We start from the raw sequence: 21,710 nt of genomic DNA on the forward strand, positions 1-21,710 counted from the left end.
AAAAAATTATGAAGCATTTAGCATGGTACCAATTTTAATTTTTAACATGGTATACACTTGTCAAATCGATGATTAGTTTTGGCCAATCACACTAAAGAATTAATGCGCCACCTGGTGATAAATTCTGTGTACTAATCAAACTAAGAAACAGTATGGCGGATTTCATTTGTCATAAATGGTAAAAGAGAAGGGGTGCTGTTGTTTATTTGTTTGTAATTAACGATGGAATCTACATTGAGAGTTAAAATAGTGAGAAATATTTTTTACTAAGAAAAATACCAAAATTTACATCCAAGGTAAGTCACAATACTAGTCGTTTGTTTACGTGTGAATATCCATGACCTTATTTTGGAAGCGGTACTCCGTAGTACCGTTAGACGGGGCGCGTGGCCACCTGAGTGCTGTCGAGTCAGTGCCGCGAGAGCCGCGTTCAACCCCTCCTCTCGCGATTTCCCTGGCGGTGGAGGAAGGAGCCGGGAGCGGGAGTGATTTGGTGACGGCACATGGAGGGGATCCCGCATCATGGTGGGGATGCGACGCGTCTGATGGACGTACAGCCCGCTCGTAAGGATTGGTAGGGGTGAACAACCTTCGATTTCTGTCTGGTTCCGCCTACGAGCTCGCGGGGTTCCCTCATTAATGCTCTGATTTTTCTTTTTGTTTTTATTGCGTAACTGAAAATTTATCGGCCATTTTAGTGCCGATTTCTTTGTCTAAAGTTATTTATACGTTTATTAACCTTAGTAGAAACTATTGCTTCAAGCAAGGTCTTTAGGTTCATCGTAATGTTTATTTACGTTTCCTTAGCCACGTACGTAAAAGCTTAAAAGCTTTTTTTTTTGCTGAATTGAATGTTATGACAAAAACCCCAACAGCTATTTATGGGGTCATTGACTTGCTCAATTGACCTTATTTCAACTTTCTATCACCAAAACAGTTATATTGCGTAAACTTTCAAAACTCAAGGATAGGTCAAAAAAATAATGTTATGGTTAAATTCACTCTTTATTCAATTACCTTATTTATTTCATTTGAAAAGCCTATATCAAACAGTTTAGATAGCAGTATAACAAGATGGTTACCCAACAAACTTCCCACAGCTAGTGAACCACAACCACTCCTTACTGTCTTGTGAAAGTACAGCAAAGAGAAAGTGAGCATCACGCTAGAGCTACATGTGCATACATACACACCAATTGTCTGTCAGTATGTATAACAAACTCGTTGGTCGACTATCGGGCCAGCATAAAAAACTTTCTTTAACCCACTTTCTTATTAGTAGTTGACGATCATCTTTCGCCTCTCACCGTGGCTGAATTAATTTTAGTGTAGTGCCGTGTTTGGTGGTCGGTAGAGGTATGTGCCCTACCATCGTGGTCCCAGAGTAGTCCCGTGCGCAGTGGCGCCGCGGTGGTGGGACGTTGGGACGTGGGGATACGCGTTGTTGTAGTGACTCAAGTGGGACAGTGTTTTTTTATTTTTTTCCCGCTTCGGCGGCGAAGAGCGGAGGGTAACCACCATGTGCGACATGCAGAAGATGCCCTCTAGAGAGGATGCCTCTTGGTATGGGGATGGATTGAATATTTCTTTTCCACAAGTTCTTCGTCAGTACTCAACAATTTGGAAACCAACTTAATTTCATTTTTGTATGAAGTTCAAATACAAATATTTTTTGAAAAATTTTAATAACTCACACCCAAGACAAAGTAGGCTTGAAGTGTGTAAGAAAATACATATAAATTATTTACATGTACTATTAATTAACAGAATTTTGTCCAGTGAATTACAGAACCTAATAATGTTTTAGTAAATTATTTAGTGTCAGGAGTATTATGTATGGACTTAGTCATTAATAGAAACTAGTGAGTGTGGAAAACTTCCTACTTTCACTGTTGTATAATAAATCCTAAGAATCATTGAAACAGATCTAATCATCTTGTCTAAATTATTACACTAAAGTACTTATATACTACTAACGTGATAATCTAAATAACTAATAAGTAATTGGAACAACAAGAAAACTGAGAGTGGCAATATTTAAATAATTTTGATTAGTACTTTTCAGTTAAATACTATTCAAACACAAGCAAATAAGGTCATTGGTATTCTCATGTTCCTCTTTTATTATTAGCTTGAACTAGTTTTTTTTATTATAAAAATGTTCTTTGCTTGAGCTTTATAAAGTTTCTATTCCCAAGCATTTGTTTACAACAGATTGCGTTTGTGTAAACAGTCTGGCCTGCATATGTATAACTCCTGGACAAAGGTCACTTCGATATAGAGATCGAATGGCTAGCTTTTGATCATGAAATTGAAATAGTCACTTGAATATCCCAGGCAAATGAAAGTTATGGCTCATAAATCAGACTGTTCAATTGCATAATGTTTATTTTCAGCGAGGAAGATTCAGAAATGAACTTTGCCACATTCTCAGCGGTAGGAGCCCCTGGCACGCACTTTGTGACCACAGGAGGTCAGCTTCCCGTCACTAAGATACAGCAGAATGTCTCTAATAATGGGACTGGTATGCAACAGGTAATGCATGAACTTGCTTAAATTTGAGACAACTTTAAGCCACTTCTGTTTCTTATGGCTCCATCAAGACCCCAAGGAGTCTTTCAGAGTCAATGTTGGACAATTAAGTGTTTATTTACAGTAAAATAGAAAAGTAGAGAAACAACTTTTGAGGATATCATAGCGGGTTGAAGGAGCTGATGAAAAGTCATGTTTGAAGCAAGCAAATAGTCATTGTGATGTTTTATGGAAAGAGAGATACATGTTAAAAGTCCTCTTGGCTATAATTGATTTACAAAAAAGCCAATACATTTGGATGGAATAGAAAATATTATAAACACAGCTTCTATTCATGCGCATAAAATACACTTTCTCTGAATACTCTGAATATCAGTATTAAATTGATTTACAGATATTGTAATTGTATCAAATCCTTACAAAAAATTGATACAGTTTTAAACAAAAACACTGAATGTTTTGTAAACAAAGACATGACTAAATAAATAGATTGAATAGTGTCTCAATGTTACTGTAACAGGAGTTTTTCACAAGTTACTATATTAATATGTATAATAGGAATATAATGATTTTTAAATAGAATACTTTGTAGGTAGGTCGTTTTTATTGTCAGTAATAAGTGTCTATAGTTAGGAAAATATTATTTAAACAAAATAAACATATCTAATTTAATAATGATCTATAGAAGTATGATTCAATCGCTTTGTTGTTAACTTGTTGCAAGGTAAATAATAAGATTTTATGCAGTTAAACCCAAACCATAAATATGTTTTCTATTGGTATTATAAATTCTGAAATGTATAGACTTTCACCACAACATATACAACTGCTAAATGTACTATGCAAATGCAATTTATCAGGTTCCTATAACTAAATAGGTGTCCTAACTATTATGCAAAGTGGTCCTTAAGCTGCGTAAAACTCTTATTTATAAAACTCATATTCAACTCAGCATAGCAAAAAGTCTAGTGTTTAGACTGTAAGAAATGCCTTTAAAATCATATTACGCAACTAGTGAAAGCCGTACCGAGCAAAACAGACGTTATTTAGAAACTACACATTCATTCATTTGTTGCATAAAGTTGAAACAAAGGATGTGTCCTAACAAAGAATGGCGCTAATCGATCTCGTTACTTTGTAAAAAGATATTCACCGACAAATACCTTATTTAGTATCAAACTAAAAAAGTAACGAGGTCATGATTCCCACAGCTAATTATTCTAGTTAAAACAAACGTTCGTGTTGGAGGACAATTTCTTAGAACAAAATGAGAATAATATCAATATTGAGTTCACGACTATAAACGGAACTTACATAGTAACTGGTAACAGTTAGGTATAGGTATTGGACGTCATAATGTGTCTCATAAGTAGGTTAAATATTTCTCCTTGTTATTACTTAAAATAACACTGTTACTTCTATTAGCCATTAGGTATTTAATATCTTATGACATTGCCAGTGTTATTGTATGTAGGTATAAGCACAAGATAGCAAATTCTAAACTAAGTAACTGATAACATTACATTTATAAAAACACAAAAGTTATATAAAAGAAGTAATTAGGTCAATGACACTTCATAAAATGTGAACTTTTGCAATGATGTCCATTTTAAGGTGAACTTATGGAATGCCAAAATGATTAGTCAATAGAAATACCATATGGGTTATTTTATTAGAATTAAATAGATCATAATCTCTTAGCGTAGGCAAAGTTGAGTGCAGCTTGGACTGTTTACGCATGTTTATTTAAATTAAATTTGATTGTATTTGTTTGTATAGGTGTGCGTGGCAATGGGTGACGGTGGAGTGCAGTACATGCGCGCGCTGGACGGCGGCGCCACCATCCAGGCCGCGCCGCAGCTCATCTCCGTGCCCATCGCGCTGCCTGGGGCCAAGCCTGGTATGCATCTAACCGCACTCGAATAACATGTGTAATATGGTCTTATCATTAACTTAAAAGTTAAATATCTACAGCATGTTTGATTTGTTGTCTTCGGTGAGTAATATACACAAGTGTTTAGATATGACTGTCTGCGTGATAAAAGGTGTACTTGTTGAGATTTATGTTAAGGCAGCTTTTATGATAGGTAATTGGCAACAAATACAGAAAAAAAACAATACTCTTCTTTTATTTTTCTTAATATTTAATTTTGCATGGCTATCTTGGAGCTAGTAACAATTAAGTGCTCTGTATTCTTTCTACATAATAATTGTGTAACATTTTGTTTAGGTGATCCTCAACCAACGGTGCAGATACAAGTACTGAATCCAAACCTGCTGCAAGCACAACAGCAACCAAAGTATCAAATGCAGATACCTATACAGGGTTTTCAACAAGGTACTTAGTGTATGAACAAGAGTATCAATTTTATTTGCATAACTATTTCATTTCAATACTTTATTCTTTAAACGCAAGTGCAATCAAGTGACCTTGGCTTGAAGCCAACATTTGTTAATATATAGTTACTGTATTATTCTCTGTATTTCATAAAAGCCAAGAACTATCAATAAATTAACTTCGACCTTTTTTAAACAACTGTTTATTTTTAAGGTGGCGCAGTATTGACATTGGCTTACTCGCCGGAAAATGAAGCCGGTGGTATTCAGTTAGTCGGACAGGGCAGCCTGGGCGAAGGTACGTTTATAATATCTATAGAAAACCATAAATCAATTAATGATTTATTCCGACTTAGAACAATTGACTACATTTTCTTCTTCCACTTTTATCTGTCTATGACTGTCGCTGGTTACGAAAATAATAAACAAATTGTTGAAATTCAATTGAATAAAAAACGGCATGGGTTTAAATCGATTATTTTCCATATGTTCAGGTACATTCAGGATGAGACCAGGTGACGTAGCCATTACTACGTTATAAGTGTTTACTCACTATTCATTTAAGCACATACATTCATAATTATGCACATTGTGGCGTCTTGTATACGTTCTAACATCACTAGTCTTCAAAACAATGTTTGCTTTATTATCAAGTATAAATAAAATACTAACAAAAATATTGGCAAAGCATAAATTAAATCGATTAACGTAAATGGGCGATTCTTTTCTCCAATATTGACCAAACATTTGATTTGAAAACTGTAAAATAATCTAATGTACGAAGACGTTATTTTATACGTGTTATTTTATACATGGCATTCTTTATGTCTTTTTATCCGTATTTCTCTTTCACCCCATCCTTCATCTGTGATGTTGCACAATAATATGCCATGCTAATTGTTATTGTATCTCTATACTGTATTTCAAAGTATGGATAAGTGCTGAAGTCCTCCATTATCAAACTTTATGTTTTGTTGAAACAGGTTTGCAAGTATTAGCAACATTACCACATGAGATGCAGCTAGTTCAGCCTACACAAGAAAAAGATCACATGCAGAATATGCATCAGGTAAATAATGTATTTTGTTAAACCAGTTTCGTGTTTGAATAATGTCCTGTGTGACATTTAGTTTTGTACGCCAATACACTTTATCTAAAAAAATATATTTTGTAGATCAACAAATATTCTATTGACCATAATGAGTTCTTTTGTGATCAGTAGGGAAAAAATATATGAAAATGATAATACCACTAACTTAAAAATCATTTGTTTTCAGGTATTTATAACGCCGAATCAGCAAATCATAATCAATGGGCCAGAAAACAAAACGCTGAACAACAACACAAGTTCAGATAACAACAATGAATCCATGGAAATAATTATCAAAGAGGAGTGTGACGAAACCACCAATGATGATGTGAGTTGAAATATATTTTTGCTTGTTTTGTCTCTTATAAAAATACTCTCATCAAACAATTTCCTAAAGTTCCACTGACTGACTAGTGTTAATTAATAGAAGTCCGAATTTCAATAACAGAGGATGAATTTTTAAGTGGCTAAAAAGCAATAAAACCAACCTATAAATGTCCTGTAGTCCTCTAGTCCTAGGCCTCTTTCCATATAGAGAAGAGTCTAAGATTGATTGGTTAAATTTACAACTTTGAATTTAATTTCAAAGTTCTATGATAACAAAGTTTGTTTTATTAAATGCATATTTTTATTATCCTTTCTGCTGGTGCAAATAAAGTTTTTTTTATGCAGGAGAGCTCACAAGGCACGGAAACCAGCGATAGTATACAGTGGCAGCTCGGCACCAGCCATCAGCAGGACCTGGTCAAGTACCTTAACACATTACCACCACAGGTTATTTCATTTCAATACTTTACTGCCTTAATATAGATTATTTTATTTTTTTCATAATGCCTTAAATTTCAATTCAATAGTAAGTAATAACAATGATAATTGTATAGTTTAAGTTTATCCTACACCAGAAAAATATGGAGACTAGTGAGTTTAGTTTTTTTTTCGGAATTTTTGCTTGTTTTGACACTAGAACATTGTTTATTTTTTGCAGCAAACACAAGCCCTCCCGGCATCGCTGCAACAGTTCTTGCGAAAAAACCCAACTGACGTGAAGTCGGAGCCCGTTGAAATTGACATAGACATGGACGATGTCGTCACCGACGACAAAAAGGAGGAGCCCGTCGCCGAGGCCGTGCTCAGCGAAGGTAATTACTTATAGCACCGCAGCCAGCTTCATACTCCATGCTGTGGCTCATCGTCATCCACTACTCTTGTCAAAAACCTAAATATCGCCAGAGTTTATCAACATATTCCCCCCCGTAAACAGACAAACCGCATGCGATGACCGACCGTGTGGAGTTACACTTTCATTTTATTTCTTTTTTTTTCATTTAGCTTGCCCGCGGCTCATACCGTAGATGAAATACCCTCGGGGAAACATGTGTCATGACGTGAGACCGGCTCATTCTGTACTACTGATGTTTTTTTCCATTTTAGTTATGTTTACCCCCATTATTTCGTAAAGGCTTGTTGTATATTTAATTTATACTGTCCGTTGTCTGAACCTGCCTTGTTGTTTACCTGCGATTACACGGCCCGTTTCTGAATGACTTCTCGCCGATTTCCTCATGGTAGAATATCAACACAATTAAAACAACTGCCTGTGTTTAACCTTATTAAGGTAGCCGACCTCAACATAGTTGGGAAAAGGCTAGGCCGATGAAACTAATACTTATTAAAACAAAAAGTCGAGTCAGCGGCCCATTGCTGGATATAGGCCTGCCCTAAATTGCCCCTATCGGACCCCTGCTCTCCGCATCCAGTCCTAGCAACTATCGGAAACAACGCGAATAAAAAACGATCTTATGTGTACTAGAAGCTTTAAGGAAAATAGAGGAAAAATAGTACTGAGACTATTTAGATTGCTATACATTCCGTCAATTTCTGAGCCCTAATGTTGTAAACAAACTTAAACTTTAAACTTTTGAAGACATATTGTGTTGATATGCTACCTAATATTTATAATGAGACTGCGTATTTTTGTTAACTAATGGGTAAGAGTCAATTCATCCTGTCATGGACTCAAGTTTGGAGAGTTATTTCAAAGGAATTTAGCAAAGAGTCAGTTTATCCTATTTAACATTGTTTTAGTTCGATTAAAGTCCCTCATTGTGACCAGGCTCATTCATATTATTATTAAGTGCCTTATCTGAGAGTCCCTTTAAATCATGCTATAGTATAAATTCAAGATCATATTATATTTATCTATTCCCTATTCCCGATGACATGTAGCACTGTAGTAACTTGTATACGGTATAGTGTCGTAAACTCGTAACCTTAATTTCAAAATGACATTGATGGATGACGAAATTTAACAAATGCAAATAGGTATGTTATAAATCTATACATTGTAATTAATGTAATTATTAAATTATTCGTTTTTCAAATTTAAATCATCAAATTATGATTTTTCAGTCGTAGTATGCCTCTTTGCATAGTTATTATATTTTTTTATATCCTCAACAAATGTTCTATTATAATAGGATATATCTATTTTCTTAAAACACGCTACTTATTTTAAATGATTATTCATTAAAGTATATTGTAGGTAGGAATTAGTTCTAAGACCAATAATCTTTTCAACTTTTGATGTTTATTTAGAAGAGTAGTGTAACTGTCTGCTGGCGCAAAAAACAATTCAAGTCTATTATTAACTAGAGTTTTACATGATCCACTTTTCTATGAAAATTATATTTATAATATGCTTTTGCCATTGATTGTGCTTGCCTACTTTTAATGCGTACTTAATTTTCTATTCGGTTTGATTTCGTATTGGCTACTTGACTTTTATATTTAAAGTAGTAAGTAGTTATTTATTTTATTCTATCCTACGTATTTTGATTTAACAGCAGAATTTGATTAATGCTATAAAACTAGTAATACAATAAATAACTTTAATAAACGTGTGGGAAACTTCTATTTGGTCTCTGGTCACGACACATAAATGAAGCAGCCTGACGGTATTCAATTACTAATAATTGATAAATTGGGGAAAGTTTGCATAAATTTCATTAAAAAATGGTATCGTGGTTGTAAAGTCACAATGTAACTGAAAAACTTGCTGATATGGCGCCGTAAGTAAAGTATGATTATTTTTATTTTCCGTTATTTTTTGTTTTGACATATTGTGATATTTGGTTGTATACCTACATTGATTGGTGTTTTCAGGGCTATACTTAGAATCAAGCTCAGAACAACAGAGAAGCGAGCTTGATCTACAAGATTACGTTAAAATATTAAATGAAGAATCAAATGACACCTTTGAATCACTAAAAGACAATTTTCCAAAGATGAAAGGTCCAGCAAGTAAAGCTGATAAGTCTGTAAAGAAAGATGTTCCGATAGTCGGGATGCAATCAAAAAAGTTTTCTATAGCTGAAATATCGCACAGAACTATTGATCAATCTTTATCTAAAGTTGATCCAGTAAAAAATGAACCGTTTAAGCTGCCTACTGAAGTTTTTCCAGTACTAAGAAAACCTCGCAGTAATAAACGAAAAAAAATAAGATCGGTTTCGCAGTCCGATTCAGAACCGATCGAAATAATAGACCTAGTGTCAGACGACTATCCTGAAACTAATTCCATACCCAAAGCTGTTAAAACACTTCAAAATGTGAAACCACCGATGAATACTAAACAGCAGGCTATAGAACCAGTTATTCAGTTTATACCAGTATTTAATAAATCACCACTAAAATTTTTACCAGTATTAATAAGTACGGCTTCAAAATCAATAAGCCAGAAATCACAACCGTCTACGCGACTGCAATATATAGCGTATACATCCGTTAAACCTTTAGCACAAGTACGGCCCATGATAAAAAAATCACCTAGTCCTTCTAAAGATACCTCTGTAAAAGTAAGAACAGTTGAATCTCCAATAAATTCACCTCCGGCGCTTAAAAGGCCACGCTATCAAACAAAAGTAAACCAAGTATCCTCTAATACATCGAATGTTTCATTGCCTTTAGATGATTCTTCAAAAATAAATAACACTCATGCTAGCCCTTTGAACTATAAGTCCAGTAATACAGCTAAGCAATCCCCCAACGCTGATCAGCCGGTAACAGACAAATTGCGCAAGGCGTCAAAATACAATCTGATTTCTTATCCATCGAATCATATAATTGAACCACCTAAGGGTCCCCGTTTAGTAAGTAGACCAAAAAAACTGGCTGAAAAACCAACTGAAACGTTTTCCGAATCGCTTTCGATAGCTAAGAGTCAATTTGAAAAAAGTAAAATCATTAAAGAAACTCTCCCCTCGTACCAAAAATCTGACACTACATCAGATATTTTACCAATAAGATCCAAAACACCGTCGAATCCAACTGGACATAATTCTGTGAACAATAAATCAAGTCCTCGTATCAAACAAACGCCAACTGTATTAGAAAACAATCAATCTTTTCAAATCATTGAGCCGCTATCAACAGAATTTTCTATGGTATCACAAAATAGTTTTTCTGCAACAGGTACAATTCCATTGGTAACATATCCAGAACCGCTTTCAGCAACAAACAATTTATTTCAGCAGGATAAAGCTGATTCTGATGAGTATCCTTGCGAAACGATTAACTTAGTAACTAATGAAACCCTCGAGCAGAGTGGAAATAATGTAGAAACTTTCCCCTCCTATCAGTCCATAGAAACTCTGTCAGAAGAACTGTCTGTAAAACAGGCCAATGTCAGCTCGCAGTCCTTACCCTTATCAGATAATTTCCAGTTAACAACCGACGCTTTAAACAATATTCAAGGCGGCACAGACATATATACTTTTAAAACGCTTGAACCACATTTAACTTTCGCTATAGAAAACGATTCCTTACAACAAACTACCGCAACGTTTCAGCCGTTCGAAGTGATTAAACCTATTTCAGGTGCGAAAGATTCAGTTGTACAAGATGAAACTCCCACTGAAACATATCCTTCATATAAAGCGACAGACAAGTTACCAGATGTCGTATCTGTAGTAAATGAACCATATGAAACACTAGATAACAACCAATTATCTCAACAAACATATCAAAATATGGAATTTCAAATAATAGGGCCGTCCTCTGACGCTGCGATAGCAAATGAAACTTATGAGTTCACAGAAATTCCACCGGATGTTTATGAGGCCGAGTATGGTTCCGGTGATGTTAACGATTCTTATAATCCCACTGATAATACAACAATAACAAATGACCCGTCGAATTATCAAAGTTATAATAATGTAGAACAGTTTACCGAAATTCCCCCAGAAGTAACTGAAACGATAGACTTAACAGCTGACTCACCAATTGGTGACGTAATTTTCGGCTCGACGTATGATGCAACGGACGGCCCACCAGGATCTGGTCAATCATACCAAAATCTAGGAACTTTACCTGAAACGCTCCAACAGTCCACCATATCGCCTGCCCTCGCGACTACATATCCAACCTTTGAAATCATAGAACAAGTGGAATCTACGGAACCGCTGGTAGTAGATCAGCAAGTTAATTATACAACATATGAAAATTATGAGCCACAAACCAACGTATCATCGGGAAATTATGCACAATATGAAAATACAAATAATGAAAGGTCCAGTGAAATGATTATATCGGCAGAGGTGGTTCAGCCAGGGAACTCACTACAAGAATGTCAAAAAATCTGTGAAACTACTCAACAAATAACCGATGATCAAACGCAGAATTACAAAGAGTTTGAAGTTGTTGTAGTGCCAGAAGAGAATTCGTCAAAATATCAACAATATGATACGGTTCAACAGTTAACAGATTTGCAGACAAAGAACAAACAACCCTATGACACTGGTCAACTGTCAAAGGCTTTACAGGGAAACACAATTCAACCAGATGAACAAATATGTATAAAGCAACCATCAAGATTTGAACCCCTTCAAGCAATTCAAAACCTAACAGAATTTCAGTCACCAAATTCAGTTCGAATGACAGAAGAAACGTTAGCTACAAACCAATTCTACGAAACAGTTGAACAACTATCAGAACAGTATGAAACTGATCCAAATATAACAGAACAGTCGGTTACTGATCGAGAATATGAGGCAGATCCTCAACTTGTGGCACAACCCTTGGCTACAAATCAGTTGTATGAAACAGTTGAACAAACTACAGTACAGTACAAAACTGTTATAATTTCACCAGAGCAGTCAAGCACTGAACAACAGTGCGGGATGAGTACGCAACTTGTTGCACAACCCTTATCTACAAATCAGTTTTATGAAACAGTTGAACAAATTACAGAACAGTACGAAACTGTTATAGTTTCACCAGAGCAGTCAAGCGCTGATCAACAGTGCGGGATGAGTACACAACTTTTTGCACAACCCTTGACTACAAATCAGATTTATGAAACAGTTGAACAAATTACAAAACAGTACGAAACTGTTATAGTTTCACCAGAGCAGTCAAGCACTGAAAAACAGTGCGGGATGAGTACACAACTTGTTGCACAACCCTTGACTACAAATCAGTTGTATGAAACAGTTGAACAAATTACAGAACAGTACCAAACTGTTATAGTTTCACCAGAGCAGTCAAGCACTGAACAGCAGTGTGGGATGAGTACACAACTTGTTGCACAACCTTTGACTACGAATCAGTTGTATGAAACAGTTGAAGAAATTACAGAACAGTATGAAACTGTCATAATTTCACCAGAGCAGTCAAACACTGAACAAAAATGCGAGATGAATACACAACTGGTTGCACAACCCTTAGCTACAAATCAATTGTACGAACCAGCTGAACATCTGCAAGGACAGTATGCAGTAGATCCTATTTCTACAGAACAGTCGGTCACTGATCTACAGTGCGAGACGGTTACTCAACTTATGTCACAACCCTTAGCAAGAAACCAGTTGTACGAAACGGTAAAACAATTAGCAGAACAGTATGAAACTGTACAAAATACACCAGAGATATCGATTACTGATCAACAATATGACACCGGCACACAACTTGTTGCACAACCATTGGCTGTAAATCAGTTATATGAAACAGTAGAACAATTGCAAGGAGAGTATGAACCAGATCAAAATACACCAGTACAATCGGTCACAGAACAGCAGTACGAAACCTCACAACTTGTAGCACAACCTTTAGCAATAAATCAATTATATGAATCAGTTGATCAATTAGCTGAAAATGTTCAGCACCTTTCGGAACCCCCTTTGCCCACAAATGAAGCATATGAATCAGCTCAACAATTCATAGAGCTGCAGCCGACAACAAATCAACACTACGAAGCAATGATTAATCAAATAACAGAACAATTAGCAATGAATCAGCTATATGAAACTTTTCAACAAGTGGTGAATTCTAATACGAATCAATTTTATGAAACAATAGAATCAAGACAAGAATATGAAGCCGCGTCTAATCAACCGTATGTAATAATTGAGCCGTCTGTCCATGCTCAAACAACTGACCCTAATCTTAACTCCCCTACATTCCCATTGAATGATCTATTACCGCTAGCATATCCATCATACGAATTAATTGAGCCATTGAAACCATTAACAGATGTCAGCTTAGGCACTTATACCTCACAAGATGTGGTTGAAACAGTTACTGAGACAACAGACCCACCTACACATCAATCGTTTGGACCTCTAACTGAAGTTTTTGCAGTGCATTACCCTCAGTATGAAAATATTGCGTCATGGTCAGAAATTTATCCTCTGTACGAAGCGACCGGAGTCTCAACATACGATACTCCAGTGACTGATGAAGTTTACAAAGAATTTCCTCCTCTTGAGGATGTCAAATTGCCTATTGGATACCAAGAAAATTTTGGTACCGTTGAACGAGTTACAGATTATCAGTTTAATACTGATCCATCGTATAACGGTGGTAATTATTTTACAGAAATCCCGCCTCCACCCAATGATTCGAAAGAAGAATCTGGAACACTATGGGCAAACCCCCTTCCATCAGATCATATGAATCGTAATTCATTAAATGAAGGTACCTTTATATATCAGAATAACGAAACAGGGGTAGAATGCTTTTCAAATACAGCTGCAGCTTATGGCGCTGTAGAATCTGTTTCGGATGTACCTTTTGAGATCGCAAAACCATTGGTAAAGGTTTCAAATGTAACCAATGCATCATGTGACGGGGTTGAATCACAGATAGAAGTTGCATCTATAATAGAAACACCCTTCGTGCAACCAGAAGTCGCTCCACCATATCAAACTATAAATATACAAGCTGAGATTATCCCTATATTAAGTCCAGCTTATGTAGGTGTTGAACCCCTTAATGCAATCCTAGTATCAAATTCTGATCAACAAGTAGATCCACAGGTTACAAATATTCTTTTAGTGGCGTATGAACTTTCTGAAGCGGAACAAGAAATTGCCTTGGACATAAACAAAAAGCCACAGAATGCAAAAACAGAATGCCAGGTTTCAAAAGCAAAGGCTGACAATAAAGAGGCAAATATTAAGGGAAAAGCTTCGAAACCAAAAAAAGAGAGGAAATCCTTAAAACCAAAGAAGGAGAGTAAACCTTTAACAACAACTAAAGAGAGTAAACCTTACGTTTATAAACCAAGGCAAAGAAAAATTACGAAGAAGATCAAAACAGTGATTCAAAAGACACCGCATGTAGAAACTATAAAAGCAACGCCAACAACCCCATGTACCAAATTAGTTCCGAAAGTTGAACCTCCTGACTCTGAATATGATATTCAGCGAGTTAAAACAGTTTACGAGACATTACAATCAGAGGCAGAGTGTGTCAATAAAAAGAAATGGGAAAAGGCTGTACTCAGATCCGAAGATGGCACTTTTCAGGCGTTCCTTTCAGAAGAAGAACGGCTACGACACGAAAGAAATAGGCGGCGACTGGGAGAAAAATATAAGCGTCTTTATAAGTCAGTACAGCTAGTGACTGGGGTGACTCGTTTTAACTATAAAGGCGTCGTGGTCCCGGATAAGTCTTTGAAAATTGGGACGTGCAGCTGTCCCCTTAAATGTTATTTAAAAATTGACCCAACTCAGCAACAGAAGGTATTCAATGAGTTCCATACTCTGACGACCTTCAAGCAACAAGAAGAATATATACTTTCACTAATTAAGATCTTTCGTAAAGGTAACGCGTATATGACTGAAAATACAAAGCGAAAGCACACGCTACGTTATCACATTACAGGCTCTCAGGGCCAGGAAATAATCGTATGTAAGATGTTTTTTAAGAAAACCTTAGTCATATCCGATGGTAGGATAAGTAGGGTTTTGAAACGTAATCCTTTTGACGAGGAGAGACTTGCATTCCCGCACGACGATCAAGGTGTAGACAAGGAACAGATTGAATCTCAATAATCAGTTTTATTAAGTATTTTTTGAAATTAATAAATTAAGGTATGTGCTAAACATTTCACTCAATTATTCTTACTCAATAAACTATATATATTCTTTCACATATCAAAGTAATGGTTCGTAAAAATAAATGTTTAGAATATAAGGATAATTTAAGAGCTGTATGGCGCTTGGTCCCAACAATTAAATTCTTAGACTAATAAAACCTATTTAAACTACTTATTTGAAGTAATTTCTTACAACTCATGGACTTGATATTTTATAACACTGTAATACTTGTCTGAAAGCTTGACTACAATCTCAAACGAATAAAATGGTGAGATCGCAGACATATTGGTATAATATCAAATAGATCGAAAAACCGTATTGGGAACGAGCGTAGAACTGAGCTTAGTTAAAAAAACAATGTGTATATAGTGATATCGGTTTAAATTTTACACTTTCATTTAGAACATATTGGTTCTGAATTTATAATATCGTAAAATATGTTAAAAACTATGTTTAAACATAATAAATTGTGATGTAAAGTAGATCTTAGCTAAAAGGTTATTGTTCAGCGATGGCATTTATATTCAACTTGAGCGGGTTGACAGGGTCAGGTCATGCTATGCATGTTTTATATAAAACGCTAAGCGTTTAACATAAGGTTAAGCTTACGATACGTAAATACTAACCGCCATGAGTGCAGGTGCCATCAGCAAATAATGTACCCTCTATATATATTTTCCTATACTGATGTTATATATTTACATCACTTCGATATCCAAACTATGTGTCAAATATTAAATTATTCAATTATAAAACTGAAACAAATAATAAGGTTTTCTTTGGTATTGAATTCCTCGGCTTTAATAAGCAGACAACGGCTAGAAGTCCATCATTCATTTGGTATGGCAAGTATCAGTTCAATGTGAGGTAACTTCCTTTTTAAGTATCTCAGTATTTTGTTCGATACCTAATAAGTTAATTTTTTGTGGTAAATCTTACGAATCTTCTAATTTGGCAGACGATTTATCATTGCTTGAATCCCATCATCCTATTGTAAACTCATTAAAATGTCTAACTAAATCTAGAATTTATTAAAAGACAATTTAGACATAAAATTTTCAATTCTCTGAATTTAACCTGAGCGCATGCTATGATTCACTTGTAGATTTTCGGAGGGTCAGTGATTAATGTCATCTTCAGTGCCTTAATGACGACGTACCGCACCATAAGCGAAAGTTTTATTTGTATTAGGAATACACTGTTACACTTATAAAATGTGATCGGGCATTATAATAATTGAGAAAAATGTTCTCTTTCAGACGGCACTCTCAGGATACAAAGTAAAAAGAAGAAGAAGTACAAGAAGAAGCCGCCGAAGCCGGCGCGGCCGAAGCCCGGGCAGGTGGTGATCGCCACGGCGGTGGACGGCTCGCCCATCTTCTGCTGCCCCGAGTGCCAGATGGCGTACCCCGAGAAGGAGCAGCTCGAGATACACCTCGTCGTGCACAAGATCGAGAGGCGGTTTATATGCGGCATCTGCGGCGCTGGGTAACTACAAAAATATAACTCTACTGCTATATATCAAACTTTATCAAAAATATCTCAGTAAAGGAAACGACAAGATACCTTCATAATGTGATCGTTAAGTACATATCAGCCAAACATGACATTTATGTAGCTACAAATATGCAATATATTAAAGGCCCAATATTGATGAGGTTAATTTGCATCACAGGTTAAAACGCAAGGAGCACTTGGAGCGTCACAAGCTGGGCCACAATCCCGAGCGGCCGTACGTGTGTGGTGTGTGCCGCAAGGGCTTCAAGCGCCGCGAACATCTCAACCTGCACACCGTCATACACTCCGGCGTCAAGACTGAGATGTGCACCGAGTGCGGGAAAGGTTCGTACTGTACTGATCAAGTTGAGACACAAGTCAGTAGTATGCATAAAAAATACTAAGTCATAAAATAAGATGTTAAATATGTCTTTGCCTCAAAGGAATTATAATTTACTTTAGAAAAATAGTGAAACAATGTCATTTGTTTGTAACTGAAACATTGAGGCATTAACACGATATATTATGAGAATGAATAAAGATCCTTTAAGAGTTTTTTAAAGTATGGTATATAATTTGTTGTAGGTTTCTATCGGAAGGACCACCTGCGCAAGCACACGCGGTCACACGAGAGCAAGCGCGCGCGAGACGAGGCCAACGGCGACGCCGCGCCCGCGCAGCCGCCCCCGCCCGCCGCCAACATCATACCAGAGATCACTATACACGTTAGTACCTGTTTCATGCGATGCCGACACTTACTGTGTTGCCACACCTTGATTAATTAACAGAGATTCATACATTTTCAACAAATCATCGGCCTAGCTTTTTCCCAACTATGCTGGGGTCGGCTTCCAGTCTAACCAGATTCAGCCAAGTACCAGTCTTCTACAAGAAGCGACTGCCTATCTGACCTCCTCAACCCAGTTACCTGGGCAACACGACACCCCTTGGTTAGACTGGTTGTCAGACTTTTCAAGCTTTTGACTCCCTGTAACGACTGTCAAAGATGTAGGAATAACAGCCGGGACCCACTATTTAACGTGCCTTCCGAAACAGAGGAATTCGTTATGACATAGATGGTCACCCATCTACGGAACAACCGCGTCAAGCGTAGCTTAACCTGTGATCGATTCACTTATGCGGTTATAGCCTCTCCACGAGTTCCATACCTGATTAACAAATGCCAATTAAATTATTGGACAAAATTTGGAACAATAATACTATATTTTGATCATATTATATTTGTCGTTGTCCAGATCCCAACCAGTGCGAGCAACCAGCTGCCGGTACAGATCAACATCCCGCAGCACGTGGTCTCGTCGCTGTCGCAGTCGGACGCCAACTCTCTGGACGCGCTGCTGGCCCACCACTCGTGACGTCACACCACAACACACATACTCAGGGATTATAACTAATAAACACTAAGATGACCGACACTTTCGTTAAGTATTGATAATTGTTTAAGTGTTAATGTTAACTCATGAACTGTTTAAGAATTTTATTCAAGTTAGAAACACCAAAATATTCACGTAAGTTAACTGTTAACATTTAAATAATTATTGAAACTAAACGATCTTTAAAGGAGGTTTTATCTTGTTACTCTAGTGTTGACCATTTGTACTATCCATGGAATAATGTCACGTATTTTGTACCACTCAAATGGTTAAACCTGTTTCTTTAAAGTGCGTGACGTCATAGCAGCAGTCGATCATAAGTCTTGTTGGTAGTAATAAGTCTTGACAATAATTCTAAAATTAGCTGCGAACACTATGACTGTCTTGAGTGAAGCAGTTTGCATAAAAAAATATCCTTAAATGCTATAAAACCAGTGATAGACATGTCAAAGTCAAACTGAATTAGACAATTTGTAATCGCATCTACCCTAGTATGACTCTTGGATGTGCTCGCGAGTATATGTTGAACATGTGTAGAATAAAAAGGCATTGGTTGTGATAAGGGGAGCCATTGTAAGGAAATTATAACGGATACTTAATTATACAGGGTAACACACACATAACGCGTTATCAGGAGTCGTTTGTTAAAACCATAGACAGATAGGGCTACCTCTCTTTGCCAATGAAAGAGTACGGCATTCAAATTCCCCGACTTTCCCAAATACTCGCCGAATTATGACTAGGATACTTTTAACAAGATAACAGACACAAATGTGATGATGCAACACTTTTAAATAATAGGATTTCTTTAAGTCGTTTTAGACTTTGACCCTCCTATTGTAAAATCTACGAAAATATAAACAGTGGTCGTGTTTCAAAAGACATAACAATGAAATATGTTTCAACTTCACATTTGGTCCCATACTTGGTCGTGGGAACATAAAAGATATAGTTATGAAAAGATGAGGAAATGTAAATGAAAATTAGTCTAGTTACTAAACTTATCCCGAGTGTTGTATTGTCAGCAATGTGATGATGTTCATTGTGGAATGCATGTATAATGTGGATACATATCACGTGTAAGCTAAATTTTTGTAAATTTGTATCAATATTGATAATACCATGACAGTTCTCATTCCGTCAAGCGCTGCTGTTGCACAAAGTAATACTTTTGAAGAGTTACTCGTTTTGAATGTTTGAAATTTTCGCCCCCCCCCCCCCTGCTTTTGTAGTCACATAGAATCATACGCGCTTCTTTTTGGTCCTGGGATCATCGGGATAAGTACATTCAAACGTTTTAACACGTAGTTGTTTACATAAATCTCTAGGCCTTTGTCTCATTTATAGATATTGTGAAGGAAAGCATTACCCGGGCAGTTCCTAAATACATAGTTATCTGTTATTCATATAGTTGCCATTCTATTCTCTAATGACTTCCCTGTGAAACATTGTTGCTGCTTTATATCCCTGCACTAGCCAATAGTAGCGTTTTCCGGTAAGTCAAGGTGCCCTTAATTCATGTAGTAAATATTAATAATGTTTATAAGTTTTATAGCGCTACGATGTTCTCAGAGACCTGGTTTCTCGTTTGATTTTTATATTTTCTAAGGTTATGTAGAGCTCAATCCATTGCGACTTCAACGATCATTGTAAATATCATTATCACTGTGATATTTATGTCATTACTCGCTTTATGTTGCGTTCTGGGTACTTCTGCATGTGCTTATTTTGTATACAAACTTTCTCTTTCCATCGAATTGTGATATTTATTTAAGGTCCGTTTATTGGACGTGCTAGGATTGTATTCTCTTAATAATCATGTACCGTTCTTGATCCGTCCTTTTTTATTAAAGGAAGTACAAAATTCACTTAGACCTAAGGTTTTTTGAGAAATCTATAAAGGGTGCGTCACTGCAATCGATTATAACAGATTCTTATACAGGAAAGTAATTTAGGGTCCAACCCAAACTGTGTTGACCAATGTTTAGAAACAATTGTACCTTTTGTTAGAAGTATCTTCTAAGAACTAAACATCTGCCGCGAACTGATCCTAGCACGACACAATGGAACGGACTTGTTGAGCTGACTCAGTTCATTGTAAGTGTGTGTGATTATGTGCTTTTATACTGAAAATTACAAAAATATTTATATTTTTTTAGAAATTTCGTGAAATGAATTATGTCCAAAAACATTGTATTGTTTTCACACATTTGCGCAAGTCTTGATATAAAATTATGTTAACTTAGGGCTTTCCACCACACGATATTAATATTGTCAGCTTTAATGTAGATGTAAATTGTTTTCGAATTATATTTTTGTACTTAGTAATAAGTTTTGTTTGTAATGCATCACTACGTTGTGGCATGTATTTGTATGTCTTAGCTTAAATCGCTGCTATTAAGAGTTGAAGGTGCTCTCAGTTGAACTAACGTTCTCCAGTTTTCTACTCCAATATAGGTAATACAATGAAGTTGGTTTTCTTTGTGAGAAGCCGCGTTAGTAATGTTAAATGTTTAAATCGTTATTACTGTGCTGCTAGAGAATTAAAATCGCATGTAATTAGTCCATTTATCACACTGACAACTTTTCCATTACTTTTCTCATCACCTAATGAAATACAATGTATTTTTTATAGTTTGTTTTGTAAGATTTCGTTTTTATAAGGTACGCTGCATAGTAGTAGTTTGATTGATTCTTTTAAATCTCAAAAACTTATTTAATTATTTTCTTAACAATTTAGGCATATTGTACGTACTTCGGTCGAAAACTTTACTTTTCGGTTATCATTTAAGATGACGTTAGCAGTTAACCAATTTAGATGCGTATTATTATTTGGATTTGAAAGAAATTAGTTGCAAGTATTATAAGATTAAGACATAGCGTATAGACCATTAACTTTTGTCCGGAGTTATAAGTGTAAACTTTTGTATGAAACTTTATTTATTAAGAAAACACCGTAAGAATAAGAATAAAATCACTGATTTTGAATGAAATGTTTTATTTGTCACCATTCTCCCCTTCCTGTAGATTCCACCATTACTTAAGATTCGTTGCTCGAAAAACATTTTTGTTCCTTATTTTGCGAAAGATCGAAACTTTTGGCTCTATTCCATATTTTTTAATTATTAATAAAAAAATATGCTTATTATAATAAGCACTAATGATATAGCACTAATCGTGGTAAAATGGCGCTTACCACTCGACGCCGTATTGACGAAATCTGCCACCTGTTGCGCTTGGTACATTTAAATGTCGGCCGCCAGACGGCCCATCAAACCGTATCGATTAAAATTGGTGCTCAATAGCATCGTAAACATTTATCAATTTGAATTAGTAAAGTGTTGCGTTTGGGGCCTTATTTAAAAAACAAAACGACATATTTCCAATTTCTTATTGGTGAGATCCATAATAGTGACAGGTAAATGTAGAACATTAATTATTAGACTTGATTTGAGAAGAATGATAAATGATTTGATTTGTTAT

The 21,710-nt window shown here is 35.9% G+C and overlaps 1 protein-coding gene across 5 annotated transcripts; it reads left to right on the top strand.

Annotated features, from left to right (window-relative positions):
- The first annotated feature begins 12 nt into the window (after positions 1–12).
- Positions 13–21,215, top strand: LOC113492098 (neurotrophin receptor-interacting factor homolog). 5 transcript variants are annotated; one of them, XM_026869400.1, is made up of 14 exons: positions 13–296; positions 2,397–2,535; positions 4,312–4,432; positions 4,763–4,870; positions 5,084–5,167; positions 5,364–5,384; positions 5,853–5,938; positions 6,147–6,287; positions 6,632–6,733; positions 6,945–7,098; positions 16,596–16,824; positions 17,012–17,178; positions 17,419–17,558; positions 18,090–21,215. In XM_026869400.1, the coding sequence occupies exons 2-14, from the start codon at positions 2,413–2,415 to the stop codon at positions 18,207–18,209; spliced, it is 1,596 nt and encodes a 531-aa protein (XP_026725201.1). In that variant the 5' UTR covers positions 13–296; positions 2,397–2,412; the 3' UTR covers positions 18,210–21,215. The 5 variants fall into 5 exon arrangements, with proteins under 5 accessions (XP_026725201.1, XP_026725198.1, XP_026725199.1 ...); XM_026869397.1 differs by lacking the exon at positions 13–296 and adding an exon at positions 303–574; XM_026869399.1 differs by lacking the exon at positions 13–296 and adding an exon at positions 581–1,563.
- The last annotated feature ends 495 nt before the right edge of the window (positions 21,216–21,710 follow it).

Source organism: Trichoplusia ni, chromosome 3, assembly GCF_003590095.1.
Source record: "Trichoplusia ni isolate ovarian cell line Hi5 chromosome 3, tn1, whole genome shotgun sequence".
NCBI lineage: Eukaryota > Metazoa > Arthropoda > Insecta > Lepidoptera > Noctuidae > Trichoplusia > Trichoplusia ni.

Coding starts and splice junctions, on each gene's coding strand:
- LOC113492098 (XM_026869397.1), top strand. CDS start 504: ATGGAGGGGATCCCGCATCATGGTGGGGATGCGACGCGTCTGATGGAC. Junction 5,385..5,852: donor TACATTCAGGATGAGACCAG/GTGACGTAGCCA, acceptor TTGTTGAAACAG/GTTTGCAAGTATTAGCAACA. Junction 17,179..17,418: donor GTGCACCGAGTGCGGGAAAG/GTTCGTACTGTA, acceptor AATTTGTTGTAG/GTTTCTATCGGAAGGACCAC.